Source organism: Dendropsophus ebraccatus, chromosome 8 (genome assembly GCF_027789765.1).
Source record: "Dendropsophus ebraccatus isolate aDenEbr1 chromosome 8, aDenEbr1.pat, whole genome shotgun sequence".
NCBI classification, from domain to species: Eukaryota; Metazoa; Chordata; class Amphibia; order Anura; family Hylidae; genus Dendropsophus; species Dendropsophus ebraccatus.
Window position 1 is genome coordinate 48,248,078 of NC_091461.1, and position 22,237 is coordinate 48,270,314.

Genomic DNA, 22,237 nt, shown 5'->3' on the forward strand with positions numbered 1-22,237 from the left:
GTCCTGTGTGCATTCCACCTCAAAGAGGGTTTTCAGCCAAAAACTATTGATGGCCTATACACAAGATGGCATGGACACCCGGCACCTATGCTGATCCGTACTGCTGATAGTCCAGAATTGAACAGTGTATGACAGCCGAAATCCTCACCATTGTACATAGTTTTTAATAGCGGTACTGGGGAACTTCTGAGCTGCTGTCACTGAAGAGAATAGCAGCAGCTCTTTACCCAGTGCTACCACAACAGACAATTTATGGGGCTGAGGCCTAGATGTCTTATACACAGGGGCGCTTATACCATGACACCACTTCAAGTGGTGGCCTCAAACAGAGTGGCGGCAGAGCGGCCATGCGGCCACTGGGTGCTGCACCTGGCTGTTCAACTATCCAATGATGTGGTGCTGTCACTAAAAGAGCGAAAAGCCATAGGCCTTCTACCCTGCCAATCACTCTTGTGGCTGAGGAAGCATTGTGTATCCAGCCAAAGAGGCAGCTCCCTTCTTCAGTGTATGAGGGACATTACCCAAGTTTTTATGTTTTTTTTTTCCAGTTATAGTTACTCAGGAGGTGCTGGGGGTTTGCAGACCAGTGAAAATAACCAGGGGGCTACTTTCTGTTGTTTTCTTCAGGCACCAGAGTGGTTTCATTCATTTCCGCCCATTTTCCCATACACTGTTTATTTCTAACATCATAGCAGTGCCAATGATCTAACTTGTTTATAGGCCATCGAAGTCATTAGCTAAAGAAAAAAAAAAACTTCAATGAATTCCTTTTATTTGCTAGTGGGGTATTTTTTCATACTTTAATAAATATATATTTTTTTTTATCTGTAAATGAATTGCAAGGTTGACAGTTCAATGCCATTCTGTTTGGTATATTCCAGTATTACTAATGTTCTTTGCTATTTGACAGCTATTTTATGGGAAATATCGCCCATAAATAGCGTGTCTTTAATTAATACATTATCGTCTTTGTTTTACTATTTTGTTTTCTTAAACTGAAACCTAACCGACTGTAAAACATGCTCCAGATTTAATTAAATAAAAAAGGGTTCTGGCTGATATATTACCTATACCTGAACTCAAATTAGGCTCACATTTCATTTTATTTACTCATCGAAACGCTAATTATTCAAATATACTTTAGTATAAAAGACAAGCTACAACATCCCAGCTATAATGTCGTAATCACATCGTCCTTGGGAATCAGATGCCGTTCCTTTGTCCTTCAGGATGGTGTCCTTCTCAGTTCCTTGTTCTCAGAACAGTAAAACATCAATAATATTTAGATAAATTACTGGAGAAAGAAGCAAATAATTCTTTTCAGAGTGCATTAGCTAAGAGTTGAAACATTTTTTCCTCCCATTTTCTAATGAACTGGTAAACGATTATACAACAATGAGTCAGTTTCAATAAAAATGAGAAGATGTGGCCTTATATAACTTTTTTACAATGTTTTTGCTATTTTTCAAGGTGAATGAGTTGTATCATGAAGGCAACACCTGTCCAAATGCTATATTACCATATATAAACATCATAGAGGGAGCTGGGCACTTTGATAGGGCTAACCAGTATGAATTATGTGGTCAATGAAAGAGAAACCTATGGTCAGATGTGGCCAGCTTCTGTTCAGAAAGAGGTTGTCTTTTTATTAGATTAATAAATAAAGCTAATATAGAACATTATTAAAGGAGAACTCCAGGTAGAGGTTAAAAAAATGAAACTTCTGCCGAAGCATATAGCATTACTTACCTATCCCGGTTTTGAAGCTACCAAAAATCTGTTTGGGGGGGGGTTTGTTCTGTATTGTGTTTCTGTACTTCCTGGTTGCGCAGTTCCCAGATTACAGTACTGGTTCCAGAATGCATTGCTTTCCCTCAGCTGTTCATCACAGTCCTCCACCCTGCCCATTTCCCGCCCAAATCTGTTGCCTGTGCTCAGCAAACACACACAATGTGAGACAGAGGCATGGAATATTTGTCTCCTAAGGTGGGAGAGCAGTGGGAGCAGGAGACAATGTGAATTGGCACAGAGGCCATTTTTCTTCACTTCCTGGATTTCAAACAGCTACCAGTGTGGCAGGACCGCACATACAGTATACTGTAATACATTATATAGACACATCTATTTAACTTTTAATGTACTTTGTATAGAATTTTTTTTCCCTTATGGGGAGTTCCCCTTTAAACTTGCCTACACTTTATTAGGTTCACATGGCATCATATGTTACATTTTAATAGGAACTAAGACATATATGATGCTTTCATTTTATTCCTTTGTGTGACATATTTTACCTAGTCCTAGAAAACTATAGCACCAGGTGACAAACATGCTTTTCTGAACAACATACAAATAGCAGTCTATTTGGACCTAAGGCTATGTTCACACAGGGTCAAAAATAGAGAAATTGCATCTGCTTTTTCAAGATGAAAAGAAGGCTGCAACATTGCAAAATATGAGAAAAGTAAAATTTAAATCATGTAAATTATACATCAATGGATTTATAGTTTAAATGCACAATATTCTATATTGCAATAAAAATACAAAATGTTATACTAGTACAAGTTTTAAGTTAACTTTTCTGAAGACATAGTTGCTTTTGTAGAAATTATTAGTCTGTTTATTTGTTTAGCCATAAATAATATCACACCATAGCAGGATATGGGCCACCTTATAGTTACTTTCGCACATTTGTCATTTCAGGCATTTATGAGCTTAATTGAATTAATTCTATTGCTTTGTTTAAAGCGATAAAATTTGTCTATCTAGCTGTCTAATCTACTTTTCTGTCTACACTGTCCATTTTTTTACAATAAGCAATGATAACCAATCAACATAAACTAACATACTTCTTACAAAGGCAATTTCTGTAGCCCTGATGTAACACTAGGGGGGCATTTACTATCACTTCAGATGGCGCAGATTCAGCCCTTCTCCTGGTGCATGCATTCCATATCCCCCGCTGACCTGATGGGCACAGAAAGGAGGAAGAGGTGTGGCCTCCTCCTTCTCCTGATTTATCATGATTTACCACTGACCTTCTGGGCCACCTGATTTATCATGATTTACCACTGACCTGCTGGGCCGCCTGATTTATCATGATTTACCACTGACCTGCTGGGCCGCCTGGCTTTACTAAGAGACATGTGCCTCTTAGTAAATCTGGCTGGGAAAAAGGGGACAGGGCTTTATTGAAGACTGGTGTACGAGTATGCCAATCTTGATAAATGTCCCCCTTGATGTTCCCAGCAGTTGCCGGTGCAAGGGGAACACCTGATTCATTGCAACTAACTCTGCCCAGCAAAGACAACTGTATGCTGTGAGTGGCGGGAGTGGGATTGGGAGATTAGCTGATTGACCAAGTGTCAGGGATTTTGGAAGGTTTTTGCATCTGTTAAGGCAACCTCTTTAATAATTTGGGTACTATATACTACTAATAAATCTAATGATACTATTAAATATATTCTATACTACACTAAAATTTGGGAAACTATAGGATTTTAATATGCTTAGACAATAATATTTGCTGTGAGATAAAGTGCAATACCTATGATATTAAAGAACAAAACACATTTTTTAATTTAATATCTTTCATCTTAGTTCTTTCTAATTGTTAAATTGTAATCCTAGCTTTTACCCCAAATCATGACATTGATTAAAGCTTCTAACCATATATTCTTCAGAGAGGAAAAGAAGTGCTTTTCACATGATAGGACTTTAAAGTCCCCTGTTCTTCTTCTTACTGATTGTCTGCTAACCCCTATATTCTACTGTTTGCATGTGACATCTCTAAAATGATTGTCTTCTCATTTCTTTTCTTTCATAATTCTTCTCTGCTTCCTTTGATGAATAAACTTTTGACTGCAGACTGGCAATATGAGGGTAAGATGTCACGAGCTGGAAGTCCTAAGCATTGCTTGTCTGTTATTCATATCCATTCCTTTATAACATAATTCCGATTCCGCTCACTCGCTTCAATTAGATCCTCTTGATCTGGATTAAATTCCAATTCCAATTGTTTATGTTGTGAAGTTTTAATTGCGATATTTCCCTTTTAATCATCTATTTATGTTATTGTTTTGTTCTAAATTACCATAATATACTCCTAGCACTAAAGGACTTTAACTTCACAACTGTGTTTGCCTCAGACATTAGAGGCTTAGTGTTTTAATTTTTTTTTTCCAAAACCAAATATTTTTAAAAATGGGTACAATGGCTGGGGGTAGTGGCTTTTGGTGTTATATGTGACCAGTTGGATGTTGTGATGTGGTAGATGCCTGTTGTTTGCATTTTTAGGTGTGTCGATGCCTCTCCGTTCAGCAACATTTCGGCAGTACGAGTAGACTCTGTAAAACCATTTTGTGCAGTCATTAAATTACATTGCTCTGTGCAGTGCCGCCCGGATCTCCTAATATCATCTCTATTAAAATGGTCATACCAGCAACATTGCTTAACTACTTCATGGTATAAGGCTGTCATTAATTTAATTAACATTTTTTTTTCCTTTGCTTGTAGATTGTGAACTAGTCAGGTCTGGTCCACCGGCAACTATAGTTGCTATAGATGAAGAAAGCAGGAACGGTAAGCAGATTTGCATGACCCTTTTATAGAGATCTTGATTAAAATGTCAATTTGCTTTAAAAATGTGAACGTGTATCTTATCTGCCCCATCTCAAATTCAGGTGTTGAGATTTATTTTTATGATTCAACATGTTTCCAGGTTTGAGATGCAGCAGGCCTCAGGGGCAACTTTTGTAAATACATGCAGTACCTTTGACATTTTGGAACAACTTTTCCTATAGCTTTGTGTTATTCTTCTGATATTCTTACTAGAAAAATATGAATTGTTAGTTGGTGGCAAGTCTCTACATTGGCATGTCCGTTGTATTTGGATACAGCCAGGCAGGGTAGGAACATGCCCCTAACTAACAACAACCAAACAGCCATTTAGGCATATATTTCTAAACGGAATTAAAAAGAAGTGAAACAATGCCTACCTATAAAGACTATGTTCACACATTTTTTCAGTTCCATTTAAAATGATGTCCGTTATTTTGTGTCTAAAATAACGGACGTCATTTAGCTGTCTGGCCTTCCTTTAGTGCAATGACTGGTGTTTGCACATTATTTTAGTTTGGGGTTGTTAATTGGCCTTTGGGTGTGGCTTAATTGAAAAGTGCATTGAATTTTATAGTAAAAATAGAGAAAGAACGGTGAGAAAAGGAAAACTGTTTGTGAACTAATAAAAAAAGTCTGCTTTTTGTAAAAGACGTCCGAAAATAATGATCACGTTCATTATTTTGCCGCCAGCGGTAAAAACATCCGTTATTCAATGCATTGTGTCCATTGGACGTCCGTCTTCCAATTGACTTCAATGCATTGCCATTGCAGTCAGTTAAATCGCGCCAAAAACGGACGTTATTTTAAATATCAAAATCGGCCGCCTTTACTCTATTTTTGACGTTGTGTGAACATAGCCAAAGAAAGGTGAACCAGAATTGTTGTTTCATAGAAAAAGCATGTATTTAACTGTGTGTGTTAAGAAATATATTGCATTAACTGTATGGGAATTACAGCCATTGTTAACCCCTTCACATCCATAATACATCTATATACATTCCTGCTGCCAGTGCAGCAGGAACGTATATAAAAGTGTGTGGCCATGAAGGAGATTTAATGTGTGTAGTGTGTAGTGCTATTTCAATGTGATCAGTGCGACACACTAGTGCTGTCATTAACCTCTTAAATGCTGTGATGCAGAGCGATCGCAGGGTTTAAGGAAGTAATTGACAGGATAAGCACCTGTCGCTGACAGCATAGTTGCACCTAGACATTGAAAACAATCCTTGTTATACTCTGTTATAACGGTCAATTTGTTAATCACTTACGTACTAATTACTGTAGAAAAAAATGTCCCTAATCCATATACAGAAAATGCAATATTTTTGATCAAACCTAAAGGTCTCTACATCACTCCTAGAGTGGTTGCTCTGCGTCATATCCATAGTGGTGTACAAAGGCTAAATTAGAACCCATCTGCAATAGGGGGAACACATATAGATGCAATTAGATCAACAAGCTGAACAACAAATCAATCATATGCCAAAATCAACAGGGTCTAAAAACAAATAACTCCGATCTTGTTTTTTACCCTGTTGATTTTAACATATGATTGATTTATTATTTTATTATTAAAATTATTGGCGATTTAAGGATTCCTATGTTTATTTTTTCTTTTGTGTATAATGTTACATTGTAGTTTTCTATACATGATATATTGTTGAAATATTATTACGTGTATGAATATACTGATATTATTAATAAGAATTATTGTCACAAGGAACTTATTTTTTGTACATAATGCTTATTGTTTAAGATATTTTTTTCCCATCTGTTCACACATTGTTTTATTGTCGCTTATATTGTCGGTAGTATTTAGCTTTTATTTTAATGTGTGTGAACCTAGCCTTTAATTGACCATCTGGGTCATTTTTGGCGTCGTGGGGGTTTGAGAGGTTAAACTCACCAAACATAAAGTTGAGGCATGTTTTAGCAATATACATTCACTTAATGAAATGGCTATGTTCACACTATGAAAGAACATTGGCTGTTGTTTAGCACTACCAGGTCTAACAATGGTTGATACTGTAGTATCAATCGGATGAACATCATTTCAGTTTTACTGGAATGTGGGTACATTTGGGTGTGTCCGCAATCCAACTGACTATCGACCACAAAGTAAAGTACCTCCAGAAGCCATACTTTACACTCTGAGCACAGACTTTTTTTTTTTTTTTTTTTTTTTATGAAAAATACAGTGTAAGGCTATGTTCACACAGCCAAAACACCTTGCCTGTTCTTTTATGGGATCCCGGCTGGAGCGTATACTATGTGTCAGTCAGTTTTCTGCGGCTGCAATTCAGTGAATTGTGGCCGTAGGAAACCCTGTCAGTTTACACAATGAAGCAAGCGGCTCCGGCTGCTTGCTTCATTGTGTGCTATGAGAAGTTCTGATGTGAGCGCACGCTGATGCGCCCGCATCGGAACACTGCAAACGGATAGATCATCCGGCCGGTACTGCAGTACTGGCTGGGCTGATCTTTGCAGAGACCAGCCGTTCTGTGACAGCTGGTCTCATACGCCATGTGAACATGGTCTAAACATGGGCTAAGATCATGTTCACACACTGTATTTATTCATGAAACAACGACCGTTGTGGGAGGATGCAATGCCACCGTTATTTATTAACAGTACCTTATTGAGTGGCACAACAGCCATAATGTATACACACTGTATACATTACGGCTGTTGTTCACTGCAGGTGCAAAAATAATAGACATGTCTTTTTTATACGGCCACAGTTCGGTGAACAGCGGCTGTAGTCGTTCTTTACACTGTGGTCGATAGTCAGTTGGATTGCAGGCACACCCAAATGTGCCCGCATTACAATTAAAATAAAATGTTGTTCATTCGCTCGATGTGGTGAAATTGTAAGATGGTGGCCGTTGTTTGTTCTCACTCAGTGTGAATATAGCCTTAAAGTAGTTGTCTTGTTTTATGTAATGCTGACTGTTATATCTGGAGAAATTATTGTATAAAATAAAAAATACTTTTTCAATGTGGCCAAAGTATATTTTAGCAATGAAATATAAAGTGCATAGTCTGCAGTTTAGAAAAACATACTGCGTTCACTTGAGGACTACAAATGAGGGTTGAGGTCAGCAACTGGACAGAAGCTGACTCTGAGCTATAAAGTTCTTAATAATTTATAAACTGGAATAAAAATATCAGCAGACAGTTAATATAATACAAATAAAAATGTAGGTGCCTAAATCCACAGGTTTATATATTTGCAGAATGTATGTCTGCATTTAGTTACTTAAATAAATATGTTTTCCCGAAATCCCCTTCGATTTAAAGGAAACAGTCTCTTAAGAGGTTTTTTTGCCCTACCCAGGTGTCCATTACATATAGTACATGTCAGATGTGTAATATGTCACTCTGCAACAGTTATGATTCTAATAACATTTTTCTTTTTCTCCAAGCTCACAAGGTCATATTCTACTAGTCTTCTATTTTTACCGTGACCTTCTGGGCAGCAATAGGCAATCTAATCTATTTTTTTCTTAGCATTTAAACTATTTTCAAATTTTTTATATTTTTTTTATATACTATTGTGACTATGCTGTTTGACTTTATTTGTACTTTTCTGTCTCAGGGCTGCAAAATAGGGTATCCCAATTTATCATGGTATTAATATGACTCTCCCTCTGATATTGGTACTATAAAAATCTTGCTACTTTTGGAAGTCACCCAATGTCTATATAGCATTCAGTCAATTGATGTATGTTTCAATCATAGTCTATATACAGAATGTAGTGTCTCACAATACAGAATTTCTTTTATAGTCTTTTTCAAAATTATATAGACTCAATGGAAAGGTTTGTATTAAAATGCAATTTCATCAAACTCATTCAATAAATCCAAATATAAAGCCCATTTTTGCATGTAAGTGGAAATATTTTGTCACTGATTTGACGATATATCATCATAGGCGCATTATATATCTTCATACCTCTGCCCACATGCTAGCTTAAAAGCGTACCTGTTATTTAAAAAAAAAAAAAAAAAAAAAAACATTTGACATGTCACAGAGACATGTCAAAAGTATTGATCAGTTGGGGTTTAAGTGTTCAGACTGTGACCGATTGGGAGAAAGAGTCGGGAAGTCTATGTTGACGTCCTATGAGAGACACAGAGAAGGGAAAGAAAATTCTGTGCTTGGACTTCTAGCTTATCTGCTTAATTGGTTGCAGCCTAGTCAGATTGATCAAAGCTTTGACGTCAAAATGTTTCCCTAATAATAAGTACACTTTAAAGTGTCACTGTTGATTAAAAAAACTTTTGACATGTCATAGAGATATGTCAAAAGTTTTGATCGGTTTGGGTCTGAGTGTACTGAGCAGGGAGAGGACCTGCAATGCGTTCCACTTCCATTTCTGTCATTGAAGAGTTCGGCTCCATAGACTTAGATTAGGAGCCTGACTCATCACATGATAGAGCTGGAAAAGGACTACGCTTTGTGTGGTCTTCTCCCGGCTCATTCTCACGATCGGTACAGGTCCATAGTCTCACACCTGGACCAATGAAAACTTTGGACGTGTCTCTAGGACATGTGAAAAGTTTTTCCAAATGACAGTGACATTTTAAACAGTTAGATGCAATGTACAGTTCCAAAGTATTATCTGCATAATAAAAATGACAATGCTACTTTACAATGTTACTTTAAAGCGCAATCCTGACGATGATAATGGTAGGGCTTTGGATTTACTGATGAAAAACAGATCTGCTGTTTCATAAAACAGATATTTAGAAGGAAATATATGAAACTTTATTAAAAAGTAACAGAAAAAGCAAAACATTGTTAAACTATTTTGGGATTATTTGATATGTCTCCAAAATGTTGACCTGTATATAATTGAAAAGTCAAAGCTAGAAAAAAAGCCACTTGGTTGTAATATATCATGTGCTGCAATAGGTAAAATTGTGTTACTACTGTATATCATATGTTCTACCCAATCCGTAACACTGATTATTTCTTAGATTTAGATGGCTTGTTTGGCATTGAGTGAAATTGCATTTTCAAGGTTATGTATTCCGATATGAAGGTGCTTAGGTTCCTCTCATATTTGGAAGATGATGGATTAATGAAGAGAAAATAAAAGATGACTCTAAAAATAGCAAAATGAGCTCTAGATTGAGAGAAATAAGTTGTCTGGTTTTGGTATTTTTTCATAACGTCGAGAAGACTATACAAAGAATAATTGTCTGACAGTATCAATTGTTAGAGTTTTTACTTGTTTTTTCTTCATTTCTAAGTGAATAAATACAGGGGGTTATGAGATTAAACATTCATAATCCCCTTAATGCTCTTGTCTCTTGTATCTTTAGGCTATCTTCACACAATGTACTTTTTATGCAAACAATGGCCATATTTTTCATGTCATTAATTTGCGGCCATTATTGCATAAACAGTGGCAGTTATATAAACTTGTTTACATAGTTTTTTTTTTTCAACCATCCTTTGCAATGTTATTATGGCCGTCATTGCAATGTCAGCCATAGAAACATGCTAAACCACGGCTGTTGTTTGACACTCAAAACTAGGACCGTTGTTTTGAGTGCTAAATAACGACTGTTACGACTTAGTACATTGTGTGAACATAGCCTTAAACTGCATATATGAAATGCTCTTTGCTGGGGGTATAGCTATAAAAAGATTTGACCCCATGACAAATTTTTAAATGTGTCATCTTCCCAAGTATGAGGATGGATTTAGAAATGGTGCTTACCCTGGGGATCAGGAGCACTGAGAATATCTGTACCAGCAATGACAGAAAGTGATCTGAAAAACAATTAGCCTAAAAATATCAATAAGTGTGTATCATATTATGTAAATGTGTGTATGTACAGACTATAGGTATTATTTTTTAGATATGAGTGAAGTTACAGTAAGTTTAGGTTCACGCAAATCTGTCAGCATTTGACTCCCACTACCTAGTAGAAGTTGCATGCTGCCCTAGGGATTCCTGGAAAACATGGATACAACTGGGTATAAAGGTAAATAAGATTAACATGTAAGGGTTTAATCCCAGTCCCTTTATGGCTAGGTTCACACATCGTTTTTTTTAAAGAATGGATGCTGATTGCAATGGCCTCAGATTCTGTTCTTTACTGCAGGGGCAGCAATGAATTGAAGTCAATGCAATGCCGCCCGCTGTGTTCACACGTCGTTCTAAAGACGGCGTTAGAATAATGTGCCATGCGTCCGGCAACATCAGCTGTTCACACAATGCAATGTGCAGCGGCGGCCATACATTGCATTGAAGTGAATGGCTATTTGAATGCCCGCAAATCAATTGTGAAAAAAGAACTTTCCTGCAGCCAATAAAGAGGTATCTCTATATATCATAGAGTGCTATGCAAAGGACGCTGTTAAACGATGTGTGAACATAGCCTAACAGAGGACTGCCACAGTGATCAGTTGACCTGCCACACTCTTGTTTCTATGTGGCACGGGGATAATGAGTGGCTATCCATGAGTTTTCTAGAGCCAGACCCTCTGCTTGTTAGCCTATTGTTGTGCTGGCTCAAGGTAGGAGGTCTTGGGCAATGATGTCTTTGTTCTCTAATAAAACCTCTGGACAGGCATTTTTTGATAGAATAAATTATTTGTTGTGTCTATATGTTTGATCGAGACATGAAAAAATATGGCCTTCATACTGTTAGCATTGCAGTGCACATGGATATCTATCAACTCCTACTAATGAAAACCTTTAACCATGACTGAGACATATCACATATGTGTATGTGTATGGTAACACCTTTTAATACCCCAATAAATTCAAAGATTAAGCTATACTATTGTGTCATGCTGAGCTTTGCTACATCTTTACACTGTTCAGAGTTTCATAACATTTTAGAAGCTCTTGTTTTTCAACCAAAAAAAAAAAAAAAAGATAGCAGTAAATCAAACTGTGCATCAGTTACATTATTGTTTTACAGTTGACAGGAAAAACTGTCATCAAATGTCGTCTCATGTACAAACTGTAATTAAAGGCTTAGACATCCATGGTTGATTCAGCTACAATGTGGAGTGACAGACGTTTTTATCCTATACATCTTCTAATTGGAAATTACAGAAGTCAACAGTCAGTCTCATTTAGGATCACAAATAATAAGGACAATCAAAGGATGGTGTATTAGTAGGTATAGCCGTCAAAATTTGTATTTCATACAGTGCTTATATGTACTGATGATAACCTAACTAGTATAGCAAAGCTGTGATGTTCAGTTATAGTACTGCAAATTAATTCTTGAAGCAATGGATATAGCTGGGAAAAACACACGGCAGCATGTGCCACTTCCTGTCTGAGCATTTAATGTAAATGATTGCAGGGGATAAGCTGTATTATGGGTCTATGCAATCAGTCAGATTTAAAGAATGGGATCTTAGCACTGAGACTCCAACTAATCTAAACGTTTGACATGTCTGTGTGACATCAAATGTTTATGTCCTAAATGTTTATGTCCATAACCAGGGCCGAACTGGCCATATGGAATTTCAGGCAAATGCCAGAAGGGCCGGTCCCCTCCTGAGCAGGAGAAGCTAGCTATTAAATCCAGTCTCCTGCCACTCCTAGATTCATAGGTGGTGGTGGTGGTGGTGGTGGTGGTGGGGGTCTGTGCAGCCACTAACAGCTGAAACCAGATGCAGAAATGGCCACCTCCTGAGTCCCGATCTCTGCTGCTCCACAATTGCAGCTGTCCTGAGTGAGCAGTCCCGGATGCAGCAGTCCTGAGTGAGGGGAGAGTGGGAAGCCACTCATTGTCATATTGAGGCAAATCCAGAGTACGATCAAGTTGATTACCACTCCCGGAGCCCACACTGTAACGCAACACGGGGCTTCCGGACCTCGCCAGCTGTAGTCTTATCCTGGATTCTGGGAACGTCACAACCCGGGTGGGATGAAGCCCGCTAAGCCAATCAGTGACTGCATCGCTGTCCTGTCCCAGTTACTGGCTGGCATAAGCTGAGTCATGATGTAGCTGGAGAGGATCTCTGAAGTGTCACAGATGGGAGTTCAGGGTACTTCAGTGCCCTAAAGTTTGCTGGCCGCACCTCTATTACACTTCAGATCAGTAAGAGAAAGCAGAAAAATGCAACCTCTGACAAGTACATTAAATGTATTATTAGACTCACTACCTACATAGCTATGTATCCATACAATCAGTTTGTGACCTCTATTCTAGATCCACGGCAACATAGCTAGGGCCCCCCTTCCCATTTATTTCAGTTTGCAGAGGAAGACTCTACTCAACAAATGTGAAAACTAAACAGGAATCAGTGAACAAATCTTTTGTCTTCTTCCAGTTCATATCAGTATGGAACCTTAATGCTGATCTATAGCCATGTTAGGGTTCTTTTTCAATCAGTTTTCTGATTCAACATCGGTTTTCAGTAGTTAGCAGCCTGGGACGTAACTATGGGAAATTAAAATGTTTCCTTTCCCTTTGTACCCTCTTTGACACATTCGTTCAACACTTCAGTTCAAATCTCTAGAAATGGGCTTTAATATTTATGTCCTTCCTTATTAGAATTATATCAGGCATCCAGATTGCTATGGAAGCAAAGATTCCGTAATGCAATTCTTTTACAGATTGTTTAACCTTGGTCACTTTAGGCTGCTTTATTTTAACAAGGGCATTAATAATAGGTTCAAAATGATGAATCATGTGAGTCTGTAGAAATCCAGAATTAATGTATCTACATAATCATCTTTATATAGTGCAAAAATATTCCATAGCACTTTACCATGCAGTGAGAAGGTGTACAAAAAACAAATAAACCTTAAATATAAATGTGTACATTTCAGATAAGAGGAGGGGAGAATGAAGTTTTGTCTGTTCCCATTATCCTCAGCATCATTTCCCCTCTGTTAACTCTGAAATACTCTGCCCAGTAAGCCATTTTGAGCACTGGAGGCGTGGCTACCACCCTCTGAGAACCGATCTGGCCATCCCTCTTTCTTGATAACCATTAGAAGGGGTGGGAAGGTGGTGGTGGTGGGGTGATAGCCGAGGGCCGGCCAGATTGGTGCTAGGGATGGTGGTATCCATGTCCCAGTGCTCTTAACGGCTTACTGGGAAGAGGATTGTCACGGCTGCGGCGGCGTCCCGCGCTCCGGGCCGCCGCAACTCCTCCCCGCGGGCAGCTGCCGGTGTCCCAATACCGGGACCCGGCACTGCTGCTAGTTCGGCCCCCAGGGGCGCCACACCTTCCTCCGCTCCTGTCTCCCGCTGTGCCGGCCGGCGCGCGCGTCCCCGCCTCCTAGGGCGCGCGCACCGGCTGTCTCAGATGTAAAGGGCCAGTCCGCCCCTAATTGGAGGTTACACTGAATCACTCTCTATAAATCCCAGCATGCCCTGTCCCTCGTGTTGGAGCCTCTACATGCTTCCCATAGCGTTTGGCCCAGCTCCCTGTTGTTCCTGACCTCAGTCCTTGTTCCTTGTTCCTGTCCGCTGAACCGGTCCCTAGTCCCTGTCCGCTGCCTTCCTATTGTTCCTGAGTACTGTCTGCCACCTGCGATCACGTCTACAGACCTCAGCCTGCACTATCTCCTGCCTACTGCTCCTGCCACGCCTCACCTGCCGTCACTAGCAACCAAGCCAGGGGTAGCAACCTGGGGGTCGCCTGCCGCAGCAAGTCCATCCCGCCTTGCGCGGGCTCTGGTGAAAACCAGCGGCCTCTTAGACTCCGCTCCCTGGTGAGGTTAGTGCCATCACTAGTGACTGTTCAGTGGATCCACGACTCTAGGCGCTACAAGGATTTCACAGTTATCAGCACAAAAACAGTGCCATGGATGAAGGTAACAGACATACCTTCATCTTCAGATTTGTCTAACCTGCTGATAGCTTCTATTTCTATGGCTCCTTTAATATGAAACTTTTCAGTGTCATAGCTATAGATGCTGCGGTGGACCATAGGGGGCAGATTTACTAAAGAACCACCATGTTTGTGGCTTAGTGTCAGTGGGATGTGGTTTTTCACAAAGGGACATGTGATAAGCTGCAACTCTTTGATCCAAAAATTGTGCCACAATTTGGCAACAGATTAAAGGAATATCCACCCAATTCCATACAAGATAGACTGTGGATAGCTGATATAGCCTCGGCGCAGGACTTGCAAGACGTACTCTCCAGTATTATTCATAAAATTGGTTTAATGAGCAACGCTTTTCGGCGACGTACTGCCGCCTTTATCAAGCTCCTACATCATATATACAAATGATCCTTTTTATACACTCCATTAGGTGCTGTGACCTCCCACCTGAGGGGCGGGGGCCAGTGTCAAGTGACTTCATGAGTATCACATGACTTCACGAGTATCACATGACTTCACAGTATCACATGACTTCACAGTATCACATGACTTCACAGTATCACATGATTTCATGAGTATCACATGACTTCATAGTATCACATGACTTCCAAAATTTACCATCTCCGTATGTACTCGTAGTGGCCGTGCGCCGAGCCGTGCAACTCTGAGACATCACATCCGCTGACGTCAGTGGGTGGAATCCGGAGTTGCTGACTTACTGTCAGCTGGAAGGTGTCACGCGGCCTCGGCCGGTGGAAACAGCTGGATCATTGGTTTATCGCCCGAGGAATGTCACCGCATCAGATCTCACAGCAAGTCAGATTATCAGGGAATAGAGCCACCCACATCACTGCCCGATGGACTACAGATTTGTCGACCTGTAGGCACACGAGCACATGCAACCGATGAGCAATCGGAGACAATACATACTAAAAACAAAAATTGTATAGAAATATATATATAAAAACCTAATGAACCTAATCTAATGGACCTAAAATAGCACATTCAATTGTAAAGAGGCATATAAAATCATACAATATAAAATACATAGTGACACATGAATGTATCAACAGATTAATCAGTAATTACAGTAATTGCCCATAAAAAAAAAAAAAATTGGAAGGCAAGCAATCTATCTGCAGGCCCTAAAATCTCAGATCCCCGATTCTAGCGCTTCATTCAGACCATCGGGAACTAACGTTTTCAGCTTAAAAATCCAGAACACTTCCCTTCTATTTAAAGGCCTTATATCTATTGATCTCACACTGATGCAACTGAAGTTTCCCTGATGGAATTCATGGAGGTGTCGGGACACACTGTGCTTCAAAAAATGTGAGTTAGCATTAAACGGATGGCCTGTGAGTCTTCTTCTCAGTGCCTGCGTGGTCCTCCCAACGTTTTGAAGGCCACACTCACACTCGAGAAGATAAATCACAAAATCAGAGCCACAGTTCAAATCGGAATAAATATGAAAAACCTTACCTGTAACTTTGGATTTAAAACATTGTGCCTGGTCGTTTATGCTTGAACAGCATAAACATCTCCTATTCATACATTTGGATACTCTTCCCATGGTTTTTTAGTCCTGATTTGACTGGTCTTTTACCTTTTATCCTACTGGGGGCAAGGATGTTTTTTTAATGTTTTTCCCCTTCTGAAGGTAATTCTGGGTTTCTCGGGGATGGTAGTGTTGAGGATAGGATCCTTGGGATGTGTTGTAACAAGCTGATCGCTAGGACCCCCACCAATCCACAGAAAATAAAAAAAAAGTATTACCTTGAATAGATTAAGTACACTGCAGTATGTATGTAGCCAGTGTTCTATTTAATTTCTATTAGACTTCTAAACAAGATATTTACACCTTCTGTGATTTTATTCTTTCTATATGTTAAAGGACAAGTGCCATGAAAAACTTTTTCCCAGTAATTGAAGCACATTACAAAGTTATATAACTCTGTAATATGCTTCAATCTCCTATCTGCCTCCCTTCCCTGTCTTTTCCCCCCTCCACCCCCCACCAGGAAGTGTCCTGACTCACACAGACCTGATTACTGTCGTCACCGTCACCAGGCAGCTCCTTCTTGTGAGGATGAGTCATCAGCAGGAGGGCTGCTCTAGGTCCTGTCACACCAGCCTCCCCCTCCCCTCCTTGTCAGGTGACTCTGCTTGCTCAGCTTATCTTCTCTAGTGACATGACTCCTTCACTGAGTCCAGGGCAGCAGGAGAGAGGGTATGAGGGGAGGGGGGAGCTGCCTATGTGCCGGAGTCAGTCTGAGGAAAGATAAGCAAGTGAGATGTGACAAGTGATGGCTTGCAGTTGTTTAGCCAATGGGAGCTGAGCAAGCCTGTCACCTGACAAGGCAGGGGAGGGGGGAGGCTAGTGTAACAGGAGAAGGAGCTGAGAGAAGAGCTTGGTGAAGGTGAGGACAGTAATCAGGTCTGTGTGAGTTTAGTGCACTTCCTGGTGGGGGGGTGGAGGGGGGAAAAGACAGGGAAGGGAGGCAGATAGGTGATTGAAGCACATTACAGAGTTATATAACTTTGTAATGTGCTTCAATTACTGGGAAAAAGTTTTTCATGGCACTTGTCCTTTAAAGGAATATAAAGTGATTTGTACAGATCACAACAATACTTAGCAACTCTTGGCCCGCCTTGAAAGAGTTTTCTCTTCTTAATACAATGATAAAAGTCAGACATAAAATAATTCATGATATAGAGCAGATTACTTTTTAGTCCAATCAAGAATTCTGCATGGAGTGTTAAAGATTGTTCTTAATGTGTTTCTCCGGTTATCTGAACATCACAATGTAGCTTTATTTTAGTAGTTGAACAGTGTGGGGTATACATACTCATTACATTTTTGGAGGCACAGTGAGTATTAAATAGCACATCCAGTGAGAGATCAGTGGGGAGCAACCGTATAAATAAAAATCGCTGCTTGTCTTGTACTAATAGGCTTAGGAAAGCGCCTTTTTCTTTTTATTGAACCGTATGCTAATCTTCAGAGTAATCTTGTCATTTAATTGGTATATCGATCCTTACATCCTGCTGTCATACTTCTCTTTACTTTCATGCAAAGAAAAAAGGGAACACATGACTCTTTATAGTTGGCAGACGAAAGCTACTGGGACGGCTTGCTGTACACTCGATTTATTAAAATCTATTTTATGGGCAATGACTTTCATATTACAGTCATGGAATTCATTTAGAGTCAAAGGGAAAGTATGGAAATAATAAATATGTATTTTAAATGATTAGTTTTTATGATCTCTCATTTTAAATTCCATATACTACTAGATCAATGCGACCTCTATAGTAAATGGTACCATTATTCTCAGTGGACCTCCATTACAAATGAAAAATGCAAAGCTTCAGCTTTTTTTTTATCCCTATGACATTTCCAATGTAACAACCTGTTGACCCTCCTTTGATGGACAACGTTTGGCCTACTCCATTAAAAGGCTTTTTAAAGTATATTATTTGTTCAAATATATATATATATATATATATATATATATATATATATATATATATATATATATATATATATATAAAAACCATAAATTGACCTTTTTAATGTACCGATTACCTACAGTGTTCCCAGTTAATGGAAAACATTAATTCACATTAAAAATTGATTTCCGGGTAAAAAAACAGTAGTGTGTACTTGATCACTGTCAATTGAAGTGGGCAGCGTACTAAGGAAAATGGAATCACCTGTATATTCCAATGTAAAACTAGTATGCATAATAGTATAGATTCCTGTTGGGCACCAATAGGGCAATGCTCTATGTACCTCAGTATACAGTTACTATTGTACGTATCTAAGACGCATATTAACCTACTGTTTATGTCAGACATATTACGCCTCCGCTGGTCACAGCATGATGTCACTGTATAAGGGTCCTAAGGTGGTCAGGGTTGAGAATGATATAATCTAGACGCTGTCATAAAGATGAGTCTTCTTTGCAAGGGATGCACTCTGGCCGGCAGAGTTCTTTGCTGGTAAAGTGTGTGAATATATATATATATATATATATATATGTCTAAATCAAAAATAGACTCCAGCTATTCAATGTCAATAATAAAGGTGTTTATTCACCCTTAAGCAAACAATGTGTTACAATTCAGATCATTAATTGAGCTTTTTGTTCAAGCAAGTGACACAGTATTTGCTTATGGGTAAATAAACTTTTTTTTTTTTTTTTTAACTAACATTGAAGTGTCTATTTTAGATTGTTGTTTAATTTCTGCAGCTATTTTTTTTCTGTTTCCCTATATAGAAATATCCAAGTTGTACAAAAGGATTATTCGGGTCTAGTTAAAGGGGTTATCTGGCACTAGCACATTTATAGTATGTTACTGCCATAAAAGAAAACATAACAAATATGTAATGCTTACCTCACCACAATCCCCTGTGTCCCAATGCGGTCGCCAGTGCCCCCACTGTCTGTAGCCACCATTACGCATTTAGCATGTTGGTTATGTTCTTTTACAGCAGCAACATGTTAAAAATGTGCTATCATCGGATTACTCTTTTAAAGCTTTTTTTGTCAAATAAAAAGCTTTTGATATCTCTTAAATCCATCCCTTCCTCGCTGTTCCATCAGCTAAAACTTGCAATTCCAAACTCTTACCTCTCCAGTCTATTCTTCATGCAGAAGCCAGGCTCCTTTCCCTGTCCTGCCGCTACACCAAAGCCTCCCCCCTGTACCAGTCACTGGCTCCCCCATTCAGCACAGAATACAATATAAACTCTTTTTGCTCACCCACAAGTCCCCCACAGTGTTGCACCCCCTAAATCTCCCCCTCATCTGTCTCTCTACCACGCTCACATGCCTTATGCTCTGCTAATGGTTTGCGACTAACATTCAGCCGATTATCGTTCTGTAATATAGTCAACAATTAGCTGATGAATCGATTATTGGCTGATCTTTTGTTTACGTTTGGACCTAACATTGATAGATGCCAACCATGCATCGCTACTTGTGTCACCGACGGCTGACGATTACCCAAACACCTGATACTCTACCTAAGCTGTGGAACAAAGGAGAGAGGACTGGGAGCGAGGAGAGGTAAGGTATCAGCTGTTTGGGCAAGGGCTGCATGGACCTCACTAACGGTGTCCATACAACCCTTACTGCCCGTCTAATAGGTCCAGTAAACAAGTTTACTCAAATGATCAGACAGTAGCCGGCCTGTGTAACAGTACCCTTACATATAACTAATAAGCTGGAAAACAATATATTCCAAGTTTGTTTGATATTTTTATTGGGATTTAACCGAAACAGAAGATTTTTCCAAAGTACATTCAGATAATATATTTTCAGTTGAGTGGAAGACAACATCAATAATGTTACATAGATGTTACATAAAAAGAAACATATTATCCTGTCAGAGAAGTGAAACATCAATAATGTTGGATACACATTGCAAAAGACATAGCAATCTATGAAGACATATACAAAGGGGAAAAAACTGTATAGGAACATACCAGAACAATCAGGTGGATCTATACTTCATAAAAAGAGAACACAGACTTCAAAGATGTCCATGAGTGCTAAGTGTTCATGTCTTTGTTTAGGGAGAGTGGATGAGGTTTGGTAACAGGGGCAATTGATCTGAGATTCTCAATGTCTATTACACAGCTGGTAAGCTAAAATGTTATAATAGTAGTAAGAGGAGTTTGGTAGTTCCAGTGGTTCAAAATGAACTATTTTCAGTGTTTGGTTAGAGTAAGCTTTGTTGACAATGAGAGTGGAGATGAGTAAAACAATTTGGATCAAATTAAATTCAAAATTTTTAAAAAGAATTCAGATTTGTCAGAATTAAATTATTTTCTATACATTATGGGGGAGATTTATAAAACATGGTGTAAAGTGTAACTGGCTCAGTTGCCCCTAGCAACCAATCAGATCCCATCTTTCATTCCTCAAAGATTCTTTGAAAAATAAAAGGTGGAATCTGATTGGTTGTTAGGGGCAACTAAGACAATTCTACTTTAAACCACTTTGATAAATCTCCACCATAGTGTGCTAGATGTAAGTAGCTATACTGTATGTATGGTCACTTATACTCAATAGTACACTAGTCATTGTACTCTGTAATAGACCCACCAAATGTGTAATGGGCACTCAACAGGAACAGGGGATCTCTAATCCAAATGAATTTTGGAAGGTTCACTTAAAGTGTTCTTTCAAACTTTAAACCAAAAGTAGATGCAAGTTTGCAATTTACATTCATTTTTTTTTTAGTTATCATGGAGAACACGGCACTTTCTTTTTTCTGACTCTTTTTTTCCCCCTCAAAGCGTCAGAAAACAGGAAGTATAGTGTTTCCCAGGTCATTTAAGCGCTCATAGAGAAGGCAGTCATGTGATTGATGGACACATTGAGCCATGACTCTCTGTACTGGCCGGAATTCCTGTATTTAGTCTGGGTTTTTTCAACCAGCACAAGTCAGAAAATTTGCCTTCAGGAGACAGGACCTGGATTTCTGGTAAGTTCAGCTTTGTTTTACAGCGTGATAACTGCAAAAATAATAATGAATGTATATTGCAAACTTGCTTTATTTCACATCTACTGCCCATTTACAATTTTAAAGTTATAACGACAGGTACACTTTAAGGCTAGGTTCACACTATGCAACTGTGCGGCTGTATTTTTTATGCGGCTGTAAATGTGCGGATGAAACTACGGTGGGAAAAAAAAGACATGCGGCTGAAAACATACGGTCATTTACTTGGAAATCTGGTTCAACTAAAAATAACAAATAAAATCTTAAGAAAGTGATGCAAACACCTCTGGATGCATCTGGGAAAGCAGGGAAACAGTTTACATGAATCGCTATTACCGGGGTTTGCGATCCTCTGCAGTATGCCGATGCCTCTCATGTTTAATATATTGAATTAATAAAACACATTTTCGTTGTAATAAAGTCCCTTTCATTGTTCAATAATTTAATTTAAACGATTCCATCATTTTGCAATTAAATATACTGTTAAAATAAATATATATATATATATAAATAAATGTATATTTATATATATATATTTATTTTTTAACAGTATATTTAATTGCACAATGATGGATTCATTAGAATTTAATTATTGAACAACGAAACTGATTTTATTTTAACAAAAATGTGTTTTATTAATTAAATATTAATTAGTACAGGAAGCTCCATAAGCCGTTAATTCATATTGCCGGCAATAGAGCATTCTGTACTAATCATCACTTTACTGTAATTAAAACATCAAATGTTTCTTCTAATTATGTTATCACAATAGCATTATTAGAAGAAACATTTAGAATTATATGTGCGCTCAGCTGATTGGCTGATCGGCTCAGCGCACATATAATTAGCGGGTCCGCAGCACAGTCACTTCATTGTGCTGCGGACCAGCGAAGAGGACACATCGGGGTGAGTATAGAGCTCTCCCCACCCCCTCCCCAGCACTGCACCCCTCCCAGCAAGGAAGGGGGGTCACTTAACCCCTTCCTTGCTGGGATGGGTGCAGTCTGACATCAGTCTGGCCCCCAAGGGGTTAAGGGGGTTACAATACATCCTCCCTTAACCCCTTGGGGGCCAGACTGTAAGCAGCGATCTGTAAAGATGTTGCATACTGTACGGTGCACAACACCGCTCACAATGATGGGTGTTGTGCTCCTGTTTGTGTGTTTTTTGTGTGTTTCTCCCTTTTTGTTTTTCAGATATCGGTATCCTGTGTATTACGTCGGATTCCGTGGACTACGTCGATGATTGTGATAACATAATTAGAAGAAACATTTGATGTTT

General features: G+C 38.9%; 1 protein-coding gene across 1 annotated transcript in view; it reads left to right on the forward strand.

Annotated features, from left to right (window-relative positions):
• The window catches only part of PCDH15 (protocadherin related 15), a 796,162-nt gene that overhangs the window by 13,471 nt on the left and 760,454 nt on the right, over positions 1-22,237 (forward strand). Inside the window, exon 2 of the mRNA XM_069981835.1 lies at positions 4,513-4,578. Within this exon, the coding sequence (XP_069837936.1) occupies positions 4,513-4,578 (66 nt within the window). The remainder of the gene's footprint in view (positions 1-4,512; positions 4,579-22,237) is intronic.